This window comes from Onychostoma macrolepis, chromosome 01 (assembly GCF_012432095.1).
Source record: "Onychostoma macrolepis isolate SWU-2019 chromosome 01, ASM1243209v1, whole genome shotgun sequence".
NCBI lineage: Eukaryota > Metazoa > Chordata > Actinopteri > Cypriniformes > Cyprinidae > Onychostoma > Onychostoma macrolepis.
In genome coordinates, this window is record NC_081155.1 from 3,039,986 (window position 1) to 3,058,668 (window position 18,683).

General features: G+C 37.7%; 2 protein-coding genes across 2 annotated transcripts; both read right to left on the bottom strand.

The window, feature by feature from the left end:
• Positions 1-228: 228 nt before the first annotated feature.
• Positions 229-11,473, bottom strand: LOC131542985 (zinc finger protein 501-like). The gene is made up of 5 exons (XM_058780130.1): positions 11,335-11,473; positions 7,456-9,739; positions 6,779-6,946; positions 3,554-3,926; positions 229-2,644 (listed from the first exon to the last, which is right to left on the bottom strand). The coding sequence occupies exons 3-5, from the start codon at positions 6,944-6,946 to the stop codon at positions 1,659-1,661; spliced, it is 1,527 nt and encodes a 508-aa protein (XP_058636113.1). The 5' UTR covers positions 7,456-9,739; positions 11,335-11,473; the 3' UTR covers positions 229-1,658.
• Positions 11,474-12,041: 568 nt separating this feature from the next.
• On the bottom strand, positions 12,042-14,786 carry LOC131542937 (zinc finger protein OZF-like). The gene is made up of 4 exons (XM_058780046.1): positions 14,690-14,786; positions 14,012-14,179; positions 13,532-13,895; positions 12,042-13,213 (listed from the first exon to the last, which is right to left on the bottom strand). The coding sequence occupies exons 2-4, from the start codon at positions 14,168-14,170 to the stop codon at positions 12,042-12,044; spliced, it is 1,695 nt and encodes a 564-aa protein (XP_058636029.1). The 5' UTR covers positions 14,171-14,179; positions 14,690-14,786.
• Positions 14,787-18,683: the final 3,897 nt, after the last annotated feature.

The window sequence follows — 18,683 nt, forward strand, 5'->3', positions numbered from 1 at the left end:
ACTTGAAGCTAAAATTTGAGGACTTGCGACTCGACTCGAGACTTGACTTGGGACTTGTCTGTCTTGACTCGGGACTTGACTTGAGAATTGAATGCAAAGACTCAAGACTTACTTGTGACTTGCAAAATGACTTGGTCCCACCTCTGTTATTATTGTCTTTTCATTTTATTTAACAGAACAACAGTAATATTACAATACTAACATTTTATGGATGTTGATGGACCTTTTATTTTGACGGAAACCCGCAGGAAGTCCTCAGTGCTTCTTTTTGTTGACAGCAGCAGATTTCTAAATTATTCTCATTACTAATTTGGGAAGATGCACTTATCACACTGTCACATGCCTTGTAAAAATTCATAAAAGTGTTACTGAGCAGCTGACGAGTAACAGTTTCAGCGCAGATTTTCCTGGCGGTTTGGACTTTGAACCCTGGCTAACAGGGACATGCAGAGAGTTCCTCAGGGGCAGGGGCTCAAATGTAAAATGCAATATGAGGGGAATAAAATTATAGGTCAAAAGTTTGGATACATTACTATTTTATATTTTTGCAATAAGTCACTTATAGTCATCAAGCCTGCATTTATTTGATCAAAATTTTAATATACTTTATTAATTTACTTTATTTACTTAATGAATTTTATGCAATGCTGATTTATTAGCAATGTTGGAAACCTGTGATACTTTTTTCAGAATTCTTTGATGAATAAAAAGTTAAATAAGAACAGCATTTAAAATATAATTTTTGCAACAATATACACTACCATTCAAAAGCCTGAGGGCAGTACTTTTTTTTGAAAGCAATTAGTTTTTATTCAGCAAGGATTTAAGCAAAAATAAAGCAGCACAACTGTTTCCAACATTGATAATAAATCAGCATATTAGAATGATTTGTGAAGGATCATGCATTGAAGACTGGTGTAATGATACAGAAAATGTCACATGTCTTGCTGCATCATTTTTTCACTTTGATTTTCGTTGTGTCTTTGAATTCAGCCCTCTGTAGGTTGATAATTTTCATTTCCACCAAATGATGAGGCATCCTTTTGTTCCTAACACACTACCCAGTCCATATAAGTATAGATATCCAGCATGATATTTTTCCCCGATGAGAGCTGAAGTGTTCCTTAAATTTTTTGAGCAGTGTATAAACCTTAATAAAACAACGTAATAATCAATTACAAAGGAATTAATAGCTGAGTGACATTACACTGTAGCCACATTGGACAAGTGGTTTTAAAAATGGATGGATGATTTAGTTGCAGATGCCATCTTCTGGCGAGACACAGGAGTTAATTTGGTGTATGAGACACAGTGCATTATGGGTATTCGCTAGCTGTTGGTGTACATCAGTTGTACACTCATTATTGCACTGCATTGTGGGACTGATTGAACGTACTCAAAATACACTGTCTGAAATCACCTGCCCTATTTGAAATGGCATCCAAAACTACAGTTTTTTTAAACACAGCTCTTGATTAGCAGCTTCAGGTGTGTTTAATTATGGTTGGAGCTAAACTCTGCAGGACAGAGGCCCTCCAGGAGCAGGTTTAGGCATCCCTATCCTAGAGACAACTTTTTTTCAAACTTTTTACACATCATAAAACAACATTTCTGCAACACTGTGTTTTAGACAACCTAAACATAATTGCATGATGAAGCTATGATGATCCTGGAGCGGCGTGTTTCTTCTGGTGCGTCTGAAAACCCCATTTAAAAGAGAATCTCTCGCCGCAGATGGAGCAGCAGAAAGGTTTCTCTCCTGTATGCATTCGTTTATGGATCTTCAGGGAAGTTGATATGGCGAAAGTCTTATCACAATGTGAGCATTTATAAGGCTTTTCTCCTGTATGAGTCCTCCTGTGTATTTTTAAGTCACTTAGCTTATAGAAACTCTTCCCACAATCACTACAGGGATACGGTCTTTCTCCTGTGTGAATTCTCAGATGAACTTTGAAAGCAAATGAACTAGCAAAGCTCTTCCCGCAGTCGGAGCACAGGTACGGTTTCTCTCCGGTGTGAATCCTCTCATGGGTTTTCCGGTGAGTCAAATGATGGAAACGTTTCTCACAGTGTGAACACTGATACGGTTTGTCATCAGAGTGCATTTTTTGGTGTAACTTTAGAGATGTTGAGCTTATAAAATGTTCTCCACATTCACTGCACTGATGCGGTTTGTCATTGCTGTGCTTGAGTAGATGTGTCTTCAGATTAGATCCCTGGTTGAAGCTCTTCTCGCAGTGAGGGCACTTGTACGGCTTTTCACCCGTGTGGATTCTCATATGAACAGAAAGATCTCGTTTGTTGCGGAAAAACTTGTTGCATTCGTTGCACTGAAGAGACTTTTCTTCGTGTGTCTTTATATGAGCTCTCATACTATAAAGAGTGTTGAAGAAATCCTTCCCGCACTGTTCGCAGCGAAACTCCTTCTTCACGCTGTGCTCTTTTGAATGAAGTGTTCTCTCTTTGAAGGTAGGAAAGCTGATGTTGCATATTTTGCAGCTGAAGTCTTTCTGTTTTGTGTGTGTTCTCTGATGTCTTGTTAAATGATCCTGTTTGCTGAATGTTTTTCCACAGTTGGTCTCTGTACTTTGCTCTTTAGATGTAGACCCAGTTTCTCCATCAGAAGAGGAACCAGCGCTGTCATCTGAAAGGAACAAAATTGGCATAAAATAACTTTTACTATAAGTTATAGAACTGAACAATCAGCCATGACAAAATAGAAATTGCGATATGTCTATGTGCGGTTATCAAACTACAAAGGCATTGATCTTTTATACACATGCAGCTGTTCTCAAATTGGCAGAATTCACAACAAATGCTGCTCCACGTGAATTTAGGTCTGCATTAGGGTTGTGCGATATATCGTCTGTGATAATATCGTAATTAGGGATGTCCCAATTAGGGATGGGTCATGATTTTCGAATATTCGATTAGTTGATTTAATAATAGAATATTGAATCGGCTGTGCAATTTTTTTATTTTATTAAAATAAAATGAAATGCGGCCCTCCAGGAACTGAGTTTGAAACCCCTGCTCTACATTAAACAGTATGTAAATACATCTAAATGCCAATTCAGATGCAGCTTCTGTTTCTCCTCTGCATTGCAAAGATGAATTTTGTTGATACTGATTTAATTTGTTTGGTAACAGCCCAAATGTCTTATCATTCTAATCCACTGATTAAATGTAAGAATTTGACTCAAAAGATTTCCACTTTTAGAAAAAGAAAATGCTTTAAAAAAGGTAAAAATTATTTAAACTTATTGGAAAAGATTCACTTCTATCAATGCTGTGAACTGACCACACAGAATAAGCAGAATATCAAACATTTAAGGAGTCAGCTGTCCACGGTGGTCCTTAAGATACTAGTACAATAACACACTTAGCAAAATACAGTCACATTATCATTATCGATAAAATCCTAGAAAATATCGAGATATTTTTTTATCAAAATCACACACCCTTTGTCTGCACATGCAGTCGTTAATATTTGAACAACTTTAAAAGAATTATGTCAATTCAGTATATCTGGTCATAAAAGGAAGAAACATACCTGAAGGAACAAAGTCACCATCTTCAACATGATAATTCCCATTATTCTCATAATCATCTTCATCCTCCTCTTCCTCGTGACTCTGTTGTTGTTCCTCTGCGGTGGTTTCTTCTGCTCTGCTCTCGATCAGGTTCCTGCAGTCCACCAGTTTGACGGAGCACATCTTCAGCGGCGTCTGCAGCATCTGCTGTTCTCCAGCGTTACAGTCAGAGGTTTGATCAGTGGATTCATGATCCTGAGCGTCAGTATAACAGAGTAAAGTGAGGCTGAGCTCTGAGTCCTGTGTGTCTCTGGATCTCTGATCTCTGACGCTCCAGACTGAATCCTGAGCTTCTGTCCCATCAGCCACACGCACTGAAACCTTCTCCACATCCTGACAAACACATCACAGATAAACACAAATAAAGAACAAGCTTAGGGATGCACTGATTGATAGACCGCAGTTCGGTATCGGTCGGGATTACCTCTGTTTTTTGCCATTTTTCTCTATTAACTGTGAAACTGTGGCTTTAATTGCTTTAGAAACAATAACGCTACCATCTCCTTGATAAGAAAGATAATGTAGCTCTTCAGCAGTTAAGCTATTTTATTGACAGAATTGCGGGGCAGCTCTGAGAAGTTTCTGTGTTGCTGAATGTCTGTGTGTGCGCAGCAAGATCTGTGTGAATGACTGAATGTGTGTGGATGAAAAGCTACAGTGAAGACAACGCATTTGTAAAGAACACTTCTAATTTTTAGGCAGTGTAAATCTCAGTTTGGTCCCACTGTAACCCACCTCCTCTCCACATGGAGGGATGTTGAAAGACGTTCACAAATAGTTACAATATGGCATAGGCATTCTTCCACAATAATAATCTTTTGTCAGGCAGTACTCCATTTCATTGTCCGCAATGGACTCATAATAAAGTAAACACTCTGGGAGATATCTATGATAATAGTGGTTTAAAATCCTTCCAGAATCTCAAAACTCAATATAATCTGCCAGGCACCTCCTTCTTTATGTATTTGTGCATTAGATCAGCCCTACGGGCGTATGGGGTGCCTTGGAACTGTTCACCCTTTGCGCAAACTAATCCTTCCTTCTGAGGAATCTCGCTCCTCTGCTTCAGTCATCTATCTCTTTCTTCTTGAGCATTCATACAAACCTTTATCTATTACAACTGTTTGGCTAAGGATCTTAATGAGGATGTTTTATTTTCGGATCAGGTATGGGGTATGTTTAATTTGTCTTCTAAAAACCCTAATCACCAAACGATTCATTGGAAATTGCTGCATAGGATTTACTTGACTCCAATGAAACATTTTTATATGAATCTGTCGTCTTGTCCTAAGTGTAATCTCTGTTCCCAAGGAGTTTTAGGCACGTTTTTGCTTTTTTTTTGGGAATGCCCCTCTCTCTCACCTTTTTGGACTCATCTCTCACAGGACCTATCATATTTGTTGGGTACTGAGATATGTTTGACTCTGCGCCAATTTTTCATGAATGACTTTTGGGACTTCACCTTGTCCGTCCAACAAAGATGTTTACTGTTAGCTGCTCTCACAGCAGCAAAAAATTTTTTTTTGAGGAATCCTCCTCACACAATGGACAGAGGAACCTGGACGGTGTATTTGTTGGACATGATCTCGATGTATCACTCAACTTCTCGTATACATGGATCTAATGTGAAAACTGTAAATTCATGGCATTCAGCTTTTAATGTTGTTTCATCTTTTCTAAAATCTTTGTAAAAAAATTATTTTATTGTTATTTAAAATGCTTTGTACTACTGTTTCCAGAATAAAATTCAATAAAGAGTTGTCAAGAAAGAGAACACTTCTAATTTTTATTTTTTAAATGTAAAGAGTTTGATAATTTGTGCAATGATAACCTACTAGCAATGTAAAGATGATTTTATTACATTTATTTGAACAAGTACACTATTATTTATGGGCTGAAAAACAAGATGCAAACAATCAGAATATTGCACCTGGTGGGGAGTGCCCAATGTTAACATGAAACATATCCACCATTACCTTTATTGTAATTCTGTGATACTGGAGGCCCTTCAGAGGTCAACTGCCTATAGTTAGCAATGGTCCTGTAGTATGCAAAGTTTAATAAATGGTTGTTTTTCTAAATTCTGCTGAGGTCAAATTCAATGCAGTCCAGTATCGTAATATGTATTGTATCATGGCCTCTGTATCGGGATAGGAATCTTATCGTGACTTTGTTGGCAATACACAGCCCTTACAAGAATGGTTTAATGAAGTCTCATTCATAAAGACTGTCCCTTGCTGCCACCTACTGGCTCAACAATGTAACTGCACTGACTGACAGCCTACCACCTCATGGGTTAGAGTTATGTTCAGTTTGACATTAAAGGGATAGTTAACCCAAAATGAAAATTACCCCATGATTTACTAACCCTCACAAGCACAAGCTTCTTCTTCTTTCAGACGAATACAATCAGAGTTATATAAAAAATGTCATGGCTCTTCCAAGCTTTGTAATGGCTTTATAGTGAGCCTCACATACTGACTTAAAACGGTTCATTTTGAACTGAAAACTATTTGAACCTTATTAAAACTATTTGCTCTGATTTACTGTGTTGGTTACATTTTGTTCCTTTGTGCAGTGACTCAGGAGATGAGTCTAAGTCTGTAAAAACCTCAAAAAAAATACAGTAGTTTTTTGAGGTAATGTGGGTAACACTTTACAATAAGGTTCATTAGTTAACATTAATTAACAACATTAGTAAACATGAACTAAGAATGAACAGTACTTCTACCGCATTTATTAATCTTAGTTAATGTTAATTTCAGCATTTACTAATGCATTATTAAAATCACAATTTGTGTTTGTTAACATTAGTTAATGCACTGTGAACTAACATTAATAAACAATGAACAACTGTATTTTCATTAATTAACATTAACAAACATTAATAAAGTGTAATAAATGCAGTGTTCATTGTTTGTTCATGTTAGTTAATACATTAACTAATGTTAACAAATGACACCTTATTGTAAAGTGTTACCGTAATGTGTAATGCCTACTCTTGTTAAAACAGATTTCACCGTATCGTATCCATATCAAAAATTTTGAACGATACCCAGCCCTATTTGTTAGCATATTTTGCCGTTGACTTAATTTGAGATGGTGATAAGAACTGAGTTTGGTTTGTGAAAGAAGCCTCATTGAGTGACTGAGCTGAAGGATGAAATGAAGAGCTGTTCAGAAACCTCTCTGTTCAGTTTGTCTCCTCTTTCTCTCAGCTTTGCCTCCAGTGACGCCACCTCTTTCTTCAGCCGACAGATTTCTGTGATGAAATCCTCAATATCCAGCATGGACAGATCAGTTCCTACTGATTTACAGCAGATCACATCCACCTGCGCTTTCATGATCAACATCTGAACACAAACACATCTTAAACTTATTAAAGACGCATTTATAACGACAGACACAATTTACCCTCAAAATGATTAAACGAGCTGAACTACAAAGAACTGACTTATGAAAGAATAACATGTCGGAGAATATTCACAATTGTTTATTTCAAATGTAAGATCGTGTTTGTTTAATTTAAATATTGAGCAAGCACAAAGCTGGACATAATTATAATTATGAACATAAAACTGTATTGAAAACCATTGTATTAATACAGAAACTGTTTCGTTGAACCAGCACAGAGAAGGAATATTATCAAATGTTATAATATGAGATATACATTAGACACTGTCGGATTTCTACGCATTTCTTCCTAAATTGTGAAAACTTTTAAAGAGTCGATAGCATTGAATATTTTTTCATAAGACGAGCGAGCGATGAAACGCTTCATTCATAAAAACAGTAGCAATAGAAAAAAATAACCACACGCACATAAACCGCTAAACACATAAATAATATTATGAACACTTACCGCCTGTGTGCTCCAGTCTTCCTTCTTTCTTCAGTGGTTTTACGGGTGAACTAAAGATGATCACAGCGCCTCCTACAGTACGAGCGATGAAGTGAAGAGACGCTCCGCAGGTGTGTGTGTGTGTGTGTGTGGAGGGCTGCACCAAACCTAATTTATTTTATTTAAAAAACACCGTATTTCGAGGCGTTGCCAAGACATGGATACAATATACCCATTTCATATTATTAAATAAAGTCATCGATCATGTTAGCCGGCCCGGCAATCAAAATGACCGTTAATTTTTGAATTACGCGAGTTGGCGGCTTTCTGGAGGACAGGACAAAGAACCGCGCGCAGAATCAGAGAAGCGCAGTAACACACCGGAGAGAATAACACTGTAAACTTGCATTTTAATTATATTACACTGCTTTACTCTAGTCTAGGCTATGCTGAGTTGTTATGGATGGTTAGACAGGCTTAAATCCCATTGCATTCATGTTTTGTTAAGTACATTTACATTTAGTCATTTAGCAGATGGGTTTTATCCAAAGCGACTTACGCACATTAGAAGCAATCAAAACCAACAAAAGAGCAACAACATGCAAGTGCTATTACAAGTCGTGGTTAGCCTAATGCAGCCTACACATTAGTTGGGGTGTTTTTTTTTTTTTTTTAAGAAAACGATAAATAAAACAACAACTAGGTTTGTTTTTTCTATATTATATTTATTTTATAAGAAACAAGTAGATAGAATAGAAAAAAAGAAACCTAGTGTTAGTTTTACAAGAAAAGCTAGCAGTTCGAATAAATATGCAATTGATAAAGGGTCAAATGTGTTTTTTTTTTTAAAATAAAAGACGACAGATAGATAAAATAAAATTAGAATAGAGAGTAGTAGAGTTAGAGGGTCAAATAAAGATGGAAGAGATGAGTTTTTAGCCGTTTCTTGAAGATGGGTAAGGACTCAGCTGCTCGGATTGAGTTGGGCAGGTCATTCCACCAGATGGGAACAGTTAATGAAAAAGTCAGTGAAAGTGATTTTGTGCCTCTTTGGGATGAACAATAATGTGTCGTTCACTTGCAGAACGCAAGCTTCTAGAGGGCACATAAGTCTGAAGTAATGAATTTAGGTAAAGGGGTGCAGAGCCAGTGGTGGTTCTAGGCAAACATTAATGCCTTGAATTTAATGCGAGCAGCTATTGGTAGCCAGTACAAATTGTTGAATAGAGGCGTGACGTGCGTTCTTTTCGGCTCATTAAAGATTAATCTTGCAGCAGCATTTTGGATTAATTGTAGAGGTTTGATGGAATTGGCTGGAACACCTGCCAAGAGAGCACTGCAATAGTCAAGTCTGGACAGAACGAGAGCCTGAACAAGGAGTTTTGTTGCATGTTCCGAGAGAAAGGGCCTGATCTTCTTAATATTGTATAATGCAAATCTGCAGGACCGGGCAGTTTTAGCAATGTGGTCTGAGAAAGTCAGCTTATCATCAATCACAACTCCAAGGTTTCTGGCTGTTATGGTTGATGAGCCTAACTGGAAGGAGAAATTGTGATGAAGTGATGGGTTTGCTGAAACTAAAAGCAGTTCTGTCTTAGCTAGGTTGAGTTGAAGTTGATGGTCCTTCATCCAGCAAGAAATGTCTGTTAGACATGCTGAGATGCGAGCAGCTATCGTCGGATCATCAGGATGGAATGAGAGGTAGAGTTGAGTGTCATTAGCATAACAGTGATATGAAAAGCCATGTTTCTGAATGACAGAACCTAGTGATGCCATGTAGACAGAAAAGAGAAATGGTCCAAGAACTGAGCCCCGAGGCACCCCAGTAGCTAGATTTTGCAACTTGGATACCTCACCTCTCCAAGATACCTTGAAGGACCTATCTGAGAGGTAAGACCACTGGAGTGCGGTTCCTGAGATGCCCTTTCTCAATAGGGTTGACAGGAGGATCTGGTGGTTGACTGTATCAAGTCCCAAGGAAATCAAGATTTAAGTTTTTTGGTATTAAGTATGAATATGTTAGCCTTAAGGTTATTTATAAGCTTGTGTGCTCCAAAACAACAACCAAATTCACATTTAAAAGATACAAACATTAACTTACAGTCTCTTGTTTCCACCAATATGAATCAACAATTTTCATGTCACTTGAGCTTCTCATCCTGTGATCTCTAATGGAAGCTCCGCCTACTGACATCACAGGCTCCCTTGTTCGAGATCAGCAAGGTTTTTGGGCCTGTTCAGAACCATTTTTTTTTTATTGGAATAGCACAGCAGAGTGGTTACATTGTGCTCTGGTCCGGAGACACTATAACACAGATCAGATCATATGTGTGAACCGGCACCGACCACAAAACTTATCAGACCTATCTACACAGAATGCTATATTTCATAACGATATGGATGAGATAGACAATCTTTAAATTTCACTTCAAATAATATTTTTCCAAAGATGGTTTTTGTCTTTATGTCATTTTATATATATATATATATATATATATGGGTCATGTCAATTTAAAATAAAAAATAGGGTCGCTCTGAAAAAAAGTTTGAAAACCACTGTGTTACTGTGATTAAAAACCCATAAACACACAATGTAATCCAATATCAGACATTGATCTGCACATTACAGTGAATTTAAGGTTGTCACAAAAACATTTCTTTTTATTATTATTATTATTATTAATAACTTCATTCATATTCCATTCCATTCATATTCATTTCTATGCAGTATATTATGTTATAGAGCAGGGGTGTCCAATCCTGCTCCTGGAGGTCCTGCAGAGTTTAGTGCCAACACACTTACCTGAGCTCTGTTTCCAGAGAGAATCTGAAGACCTTTGCTTTGTTTGAAATTACCCCCTATTCCCTCAATCTCTATTCCCTGCATTAGTCCACTTGAAGGAGTGAATGAAAACAAGCGAGTGAATTCACACACCAAGTAGTGGTGCAACGGATCACAAAGCTCACGGTTCGGATCATATTACGGATTTTGAGTCATGGATCGGATCATTTTTTGGATCAGCATTTTTATTAATTAAAGTAAGCTTTCAGTAATTAAGTACTTCTATACCACAGCAAAAACTACTAGCTGAACTAATAAAGTCAGTAATAAAACAAGAACAATTGTAGCGTAGATGAACAAGCGTAGATGAATACAACAAAGTTACTAATAAAGTCAGTAATACTAGTATTCAGGTGCAGAAATTTAATCATTAATTGTAAAATAACACAATAGTGCTCTTCGCTGCAGATATTTATAGGCTGCTGTCTCTTTAAGACCAAATGCACGTACCTAATGTACCTACTGACACACATCCAGTTTCTTTCTCAGCTGTTTCGATTCACTTAAGACATAACTGACTGTGTTTACCAGAATACTTGCCAAAACGGGTATTTAAACATAATATTTGTCTGTATGTTTCCGTTCAAAGAGAAGTGAAAGAGAAATCAATCTGTGTGAATGGCGCAGTCTGAATCGCTCCTCTTTCTCTCTGCGTGTGCTCGCTTAGGGTGTGTGCGGCAGCGGTAAAAAAACAGCGCACGTGTTCTCTTCTGCTTGAAAGGTTTAAAATTGTTTGAATTGGTAAACTGGCAAAACAAAACACGTGCAAATGATAAACTTTCACTCTATGATGGTTAAACTTAACAGCTAACCCATGAATCACATGCGTGCCGAACCGTGGGATCTGGTCCGTATGGATCATCTATGATCCGTTGCACCCCTAACACTGAGTGTGCAGGTTAATATAGTTTGTGCTAAATGCTGTTTAATAATAATTTGAAACTTAACTGCCAGTTCCAGTAGTAAGATTAAAAGATTTATCGTGAACTGTCAATGAAACTAGCATGTATAAACATTAATAAATTAATTTAAAAAATCAATTAAAAAGGAATTTATACCTGTATGATATTACGCTGTAGCCACATTGGACCAGTGGTTTGAAAAATGGATGAATGATTCAGCTGCAGATGCCATCTTCTGGCGAGACACGGGAATTAACTTGGCTCGACCTTCATGGCGCATTATAGGTATTCGCTAGCAACAAACTTTCGGGAGTGACATCCGCATATTCTCTCGAAATCACAATGACATTGTGATAATCGTATGGACTGGACAAAATATGATATGTCAGAATAGATGTGCATGAAGGCAAGCACCGACAGTGATTTGATTTTGGAACAGAGCATCCTTCCAGAGCTCTACGGTGGGACTCGAGATCAGTCTGTAGAGCAGTTGTCTTTCCTTCCTTCTTTCTTTCTTCCTAAATATATATATTCATTATTGTGGTGCATTGTGGGATTGAATGAGCACACTGAGTAAAGTCCACTGTTGTTTTGGATGGTCCATGACAAATGGCTGTCTTCTCAATTATTGCCCTATTCAAGGGTATAGTGGGTGATTCTGGACACAGCTCTTGATTAGCAGCTTCAGGTGTGTTTAATTAAGGTTGGAGTTAAACTCTGCAGGACAGAGGCCCTCCAGGAGCAGGTTTGAGCACCCCTGTCCTAGAGACATTCTTGTTATAGGTTCTACTTTTAACAACCATAAAACAACAACATTTCTGTAAGACTGTTTTAGACAACCTAAACATAATTGCATGATGAAGCTATGATGATCCTGGAGCAGCGTGTTTCTTCTGGTGCGTCTGAAAACCCCATTTAAAAGAGAATCTCTCGCCGCAGATGGAGCAGCAGAAAGGTTTCTCTCCTGTATGCATTCGTTTGTGGATCTTCAGGGAAGTTGATATAGCGAAAGTCTTGTCACAATGTGAGCATTTATAAGGCTTTTCTCCTGTATGAGTCCTCCTGTGTATTTTTAAGTCACTTAGCTTATAGAAACTCTTCCCACAATCACTACAGGCATACGGTCTTTCTCCTGTGTGAATTCTCAGATGAACTTTGAAAGCAAATGAACTAGCAAAGCTCTTCCCGCAGTCGGAGCACAGGTACGGTTTCTCTCCGGTGTGAATCCTCTCATGGGTTTTACAGTGACCCGAATTACGGAAACGTTTCTCACAGTGTGAACACTGAAACGGTTTGTCATCAGAGTGCATTTTTTGGTGTAACTTTAGAGAAGCTGAACTTAAAAAAGGTTTTCCACATTCACTGCACTGATACGGATTCTCATTACTGTGCTTGAATAGATGGTTTGTCAGATCTGATCTGAAACTGAAGCTCATCTCACAGTGAGGGCACTGATACGGTTTATCAAAGTGTTTTTTTTGGTGCAATTTTAGAGATGTTGAGCTTATAAAATGTTCTCCACATTCACTGCACTGATGCGGTGTCTCATTGCTGTGCTTGAGTAGATGTGTCTTCAGATTAGATCCCTGGCTGAAGCTCTTCTCGCAGTGAGGGCACTTGTACGGCTTTTCACCCGTGTGAATTCTCATATGACTTGAAAGATCTCGTTTGTTACGGAAAAACTTGTTGCATTCGTTGCACTGAAGAGACTTTTCTTCGTGTGTCTTTATATGAGCTCTCATATTATAAAGAGTGGTGAAGAAATCCTTCCCGCACTGTTCGCAGCGAAACTCCTTCTTCATGCTGTGCTCTTTTGAATGAAGTGTTTTCTCTTTGAAGGTAGGAAAGCTGATGTTGCATATCTTGCAGCTGAAGTCTTTCTGTTCTGTGTGTTTTTTCTTTCTGGCATGTCTTGTTAAATTACACTGTTTGCTGAATGTTTTTCCACAGGTGGCACAGGAGAAACTCTTCTTTGTTCTTTGCTCTTTGGATGTAGAGGCAGTTTCTCCATCAGAAGATAAACCAGCATTGTTATCTGAAAGAAACAAAATTGGTATAAAATATAACTTTTTCTATAACTTAATTAATTATAATTGAGATTCAGATGTGTCTTTTTACTGTTATCAAACTACAAAGGCTGTGATTTAAATAAATGCACAATCTGATGTGTTGCCCTGTGATCATTTATACACATGCAGCTAACGATATGTCGTTCTCAATGTTTCAAATTGGCAGAATTCACAACAAATGCTGCTCCACATGAATTTAGGTCTGTACATGCATAATACTTTTTTACAAATGAACACCAATTTAGTTTATTCAGCATTTCCGGTCATAAAAGGACGAAACATACCCGAAGGAACAAAGTCACTATCGTCAACATCATTGTTCTGATCTTCATCATAATCCTCCTCTTCCTCGTGACTCTGTTGTTGTTCCTCTGCGGTGGTTTCTTCTGCTCTGCTCTCGATCAGGTTCCTGCAGTCCACCAGTTTGACGGAGCACATCTTCAGCGGCGTCTGCAGCATCTGCTGTTCTCCAGCGTTACAGTCAGAGGTTTGATCAGTGGATTCATGATCCTGAGCGTCAGTATAACAGAGTAAAGTGAGGCTGAGCTCTGAGTCCTGTGTGTCTCTGGATCTCTGATCTCTGACGCTCCAGACTGAATCCTGAGCTTCTGTCCCATCAGCCACACGCACTGAAACCTTCTCCACATCCTGACAAACACAATCAGTGATATATTTAGTAATAGTATGATTCAAAATAAGACATTAATTCACATAACAAGCAGTCCATATTAGCAGCTAAAGATGAAATGAAGAGCTGTTGAAACCTCTCTGTTCAGTTTGTCTCCTCTTTCTCTCAGCTTTGCCTCCAGTGACGCCACCTCTTTCTTCAGCCGACAGATTTCTGTGATGAAATCCTCAATATCCAGCATGGACAGATCAGTTCCTACTGATTTACAGCAGATCACATCCACCTGCGCTTTCATGATCAATATCTGAACACAAATACATCATGATAATTAATGGACGCATTTATAATAAACTGGCACTGATTTTCCTCAAAATTATAGTTTACATACGACTGAACAAGAGCTGATCTACCTATAACTGACTTGTTATTAAAGAAAATAGCATTTTATTTCAGAGAACATGTAGAAATACTTATTTCAGATGTAGATTCGGTTAGGAATGTTTGTTTGCCTCAATGTTCATTTTAACATTGAGGCAGCACAGAGTAGAAATATTATCAAATGTGCTTCAAGATACTGTCAGGTTTTACACATTTAAGCGTCTAGCTTTGAAAATTGTGTTAATATAAAAGCTATTGTTCACATCATGGATCAAACTTTGTCAATGTAGTAAAACAATAGACATTTGTTGTGGTTACAGTAGTAAAACTATCGAGTGGGCGAGGAAAAGCTTCAAGCTCATTAAAACAGAGACAGAAAAATCACAACAGCGTGCAAGTAAACCGTTAATAGACAACAAAAATACTTAACACCTACCGTCTGAATGCAGCAGTCTTCCTTCTTTCTTCAGTGGTTTTACGGGGGAACTAAAGATCGTCACAGCGCCTCCTACAGTACGAGCGAAGAAGAGAAGAGAAGAGAAGAGAAGAGATGCTCCGGCAGGTGTGTGGAGGCTTTTTTAAACATTCATTTATTCAAACCAAATTTCTCTCATGCAGTGGCGTTGAGATGGATATACTATTTACGAAATTACTAACTAAAGACATACATAAAGACATACATAAACGAATTTATGTTAGTCAAAAAATAGTCAGTAAATAGAAATGACCGTTAATTTTTGAATCATGCGAGTTCGCGGCTTTCCGCGGGAGACAGGAGAAAACGCGGGCAGAATCAGAGGAGCACAGTAAAGGCCTACATTTTTTCAGTGCAGGAATAAGCCGTTTTCTGTGAATGTGTGAGACTTTCATTGGAAAATAACGAGAAGAATAACAAAGTTCAGTAGGCTAAATGGTAATAATGTTTGCTTGTTTAGAATTAAGATAACACAAAATAAAAGGAAGCAGATGAAACCGGAAGCCAGACACATTAAATTTACTGCTGTGCCCACTCAGGAGAAGAAAGGTGGATACACAACAGTTCTTTCTGGTCCTCAAATCTGATTGGCTGAGAGCCTTTTCTGGCTGTGTGATATTCCAACTATTTCACCATTTATGCTTGCAGTAGGTGTGGGCGATATGAGCTAAAATTCATATCATGGTATTTTCCACTGTCCAGACAATATCGATATTGCGATATGAAAAAAAAAAAACAATTGGAATCACATTTTAGTAGACCTTAATTAAATTAGAGGCAAAATATGTATTTTAACCTTATATAACTAGGGGGGAAAAAAACATGATTTCAAGATCAAAGGCAAAAATAGAATGGTCTGACTTTAGATGTGTGAAATTATGCTACATAAAATTCACTCTGACAGCAGATGGCGCTTATGGCCTCAGTTTAGCGTTCCTTTGGTTACCGCTGTAAATAAAGCTGCGCTTATGAACACAGAGGTAGGAGAAAAAGAAAATGCCATCTAAAGTTTTCTGAAGAGAGTACCCTTCAGATACTCATTCATATTAACCCCCTGCCCCCAATTCATTATTTATATTTTTCTTCCTATATTTCGAAATTCGAGTATTGTGAACAGTGATCTTGCGCTGCCTGCTACAGTATTTTCTCTCTTTGTGCCCGTGTTCTGCGTCTCTGTTAATGGCCGTTTACAGACTTAGTAATATTACAAGTTAACACAAATTACATTTTGGGAAATTATTGTAGTCCAGTTTGTGTGTCGTTCCGAAAAGCCGATCGTGTGTTTAGAGCAAAAACTATCCGGATCTGATTTATGTCCGATCGAGTGGGGGATCTCTCTCTCTCTGATGACGTAGTAATGACCGCGGGGGAAAAAAATCTTTGTCTGTCCATCCCATAGACTGTATAAAAAGAGGTCCATCCAATGAGATCCATGAATATGTAACGTATCCATGGTATAGCAAAATCCATATCATGGCACAACATAATACCGGTAGTCACGTTAATACCGGTATAGCGCCACCCCTAGCTTGCAGTATTTCTCACAGTCATAGTGGACGTCCAAATTAAAGTGACCAGACGTGCATTTTCCGGGGACACGTACGTTCTGGCCAGGATTTCTAATATCACATAAACAAAAACTTTTATTTTGGAAGCGATTAATTGTTTGAACATCACTAATAAAAAAGTAAATAAAAATGTCTGAATGTGTCAAGTGAGCAGTTGAGCATTTTTGTTTGTTTGCACATGAATAATAACAGACTTACATGTGTCTAATAATGTACGACTCCTGTGTGTTACTGTTGATTACAATCGCAAGCCATCATACTGGTTTGCTTTATTCAGCCTCCACAGACTAGTCCTGACTTCAGCAGTGACTTTATTAGAGGCAATCGAGAAATCACCCATTTTGGTCAAGATTTGAAGATGTTGTTTGGCAAAATTTTATGATTGTTGATTGTGCGTGCTACAAGGGTGATGAAGCAACTTCTTCACTCGTTCTGCCATGCTGCTCATACGTGTTGGGCTTGTTTACATCAGAGTGTGCATCGATCGTTACTTTCCAGCAGACACCATGCCTGTCAAGTAAAGGTACTTACTATTGGCGGTGGAAATGGTAGCCAGATCAGGGTGTACCATCCTGAAACAACACCACTCGGTGGAAACGAGCCATAACAGGAAGTCTTTGGTGTCATTAATCTGTTATTTATTCCAGAGCAAATAGTTTTCTCTGAGGGCAAAGTCTTATAACGTTATATTCTCTATGAAGCAATAATGCTGAATTTCAGAGTTCTGCCTTTGTACTTTTGACTGAATGGTTTAGCAACAACAAGGTTGTTGTTGTTTATTAAATATTATTATTCAATAAATAATATTTTATATAAATAATAATAGTATTTAATAAATGTATAGTATTTAGAAACGGTGTGTGTTTGTGATGTTGATTTTAGATACATTGTTCCACCATTAGATGGCGACGAGACTTTTTATGAGTGAGTCAGCAGTAAAGACTTTAATATTGAAAGAGACTGAAACAGGGTTGTAAACAAGTTATTTTTACTTTCAACAACAGCTTGTAAGACAGCCAACAAACACACTGAGCAGCGCTGTCATCGGAAATCACCCTTAACAGAAGAAAATAAAATTCAAGGCATTAATGTTTGCCTACAAAACTACCACTGGCTCTGCACCCTTTTACCTAAATTCATTACTTCAGACTTATGTACCTCTAGAAGCTTGCGTTCTGCAAGTGAACGTCACGTTATTGTGCATCCCAAAGAGGCACAAAATCACTTTCACTGACCTCTACATTAACTGTTCCCTCCTGGTGGAATGACCTGCCCAACTCAATCTGAGCAGCTGAGTCCTTAGCCATCTTCAAGAATCGGCTAAAAACACATCTCTTCCATCTATATTTGACCCTCTAACTCTGAGCTCTCTTTATTATAATTCTATAATTCTTTTTAAAAAAAAAGGGGAAAAAAGCCCCTTTTAGACTTGCACTCTATTAATTTACTAACTGCATGTTTTCTTAAAAAAAAAAAACCTAACAAGTTTCTCTATTCTTTTTGTATTCTATCTATTTGTTTTCCTTTTATTTATTTTACAATTAACAAAAGCAAAAAAAGGCCTCTAACACTGGCTTGCTATATTCTTTTTCTATTGTTTTATTTTTATTATATAATTCTAAAAAACCTTGCTACGTGTACTGCATTAGCTAACTGAGACTTGTCATAGCGCTTGCATATCATTGCTCTTTTGTTGATTTTGATTGCTTCCATTGTTGTCATTTGTAAGTCACTTTGGATAAAAGCATCTGCTAAATGACTAAATGTACATGTAAATGAAAGGATTGTACGACAAAGATATCACTCTCCTCAGCAGACATTCAAACAAATATGTTATTGTGAATATGAGACTGAGCTGAAGAACGAATGCTGGATCAGATGCAGGTAATCACACTCTCTGAGTCAAACACTATATCATAATACTCGACTCTACATAATACAATAAGCTTATATATTGCATAATACGCATAATACACAGCAGCCGTGTGATATGGATGTATATTAGAACGCTGTGAAATTCTTTGCACATCCCCATATACCTTGTTTTGATTTTATGAGATTTAATGTACTTGAAGTTTGCATCAAGCAGGTAAATAATACAAGCATCGGATTGGGTCTCGTTATCGGCATATACTAAATATTCAGCATCATCCCTAGAGCAAACATCAAAAAAGGAAGTCTGCTGGTCACTGATCATCTTGGTGAACACAGAACTGGTAAAAAGACAAAGCATCAGACAAACAGACTGGATGAGACTGAACAAGGTAAGTAGTTGCCTTTTACACTGCAGGAGCAATGCTGACAGGTACAGACAAAATAATGATCTGGCTTAGAACATCAGTGTCGTAGTGACTAATAGCAGAGAAATCAGAAAAAGGAAGAACAGG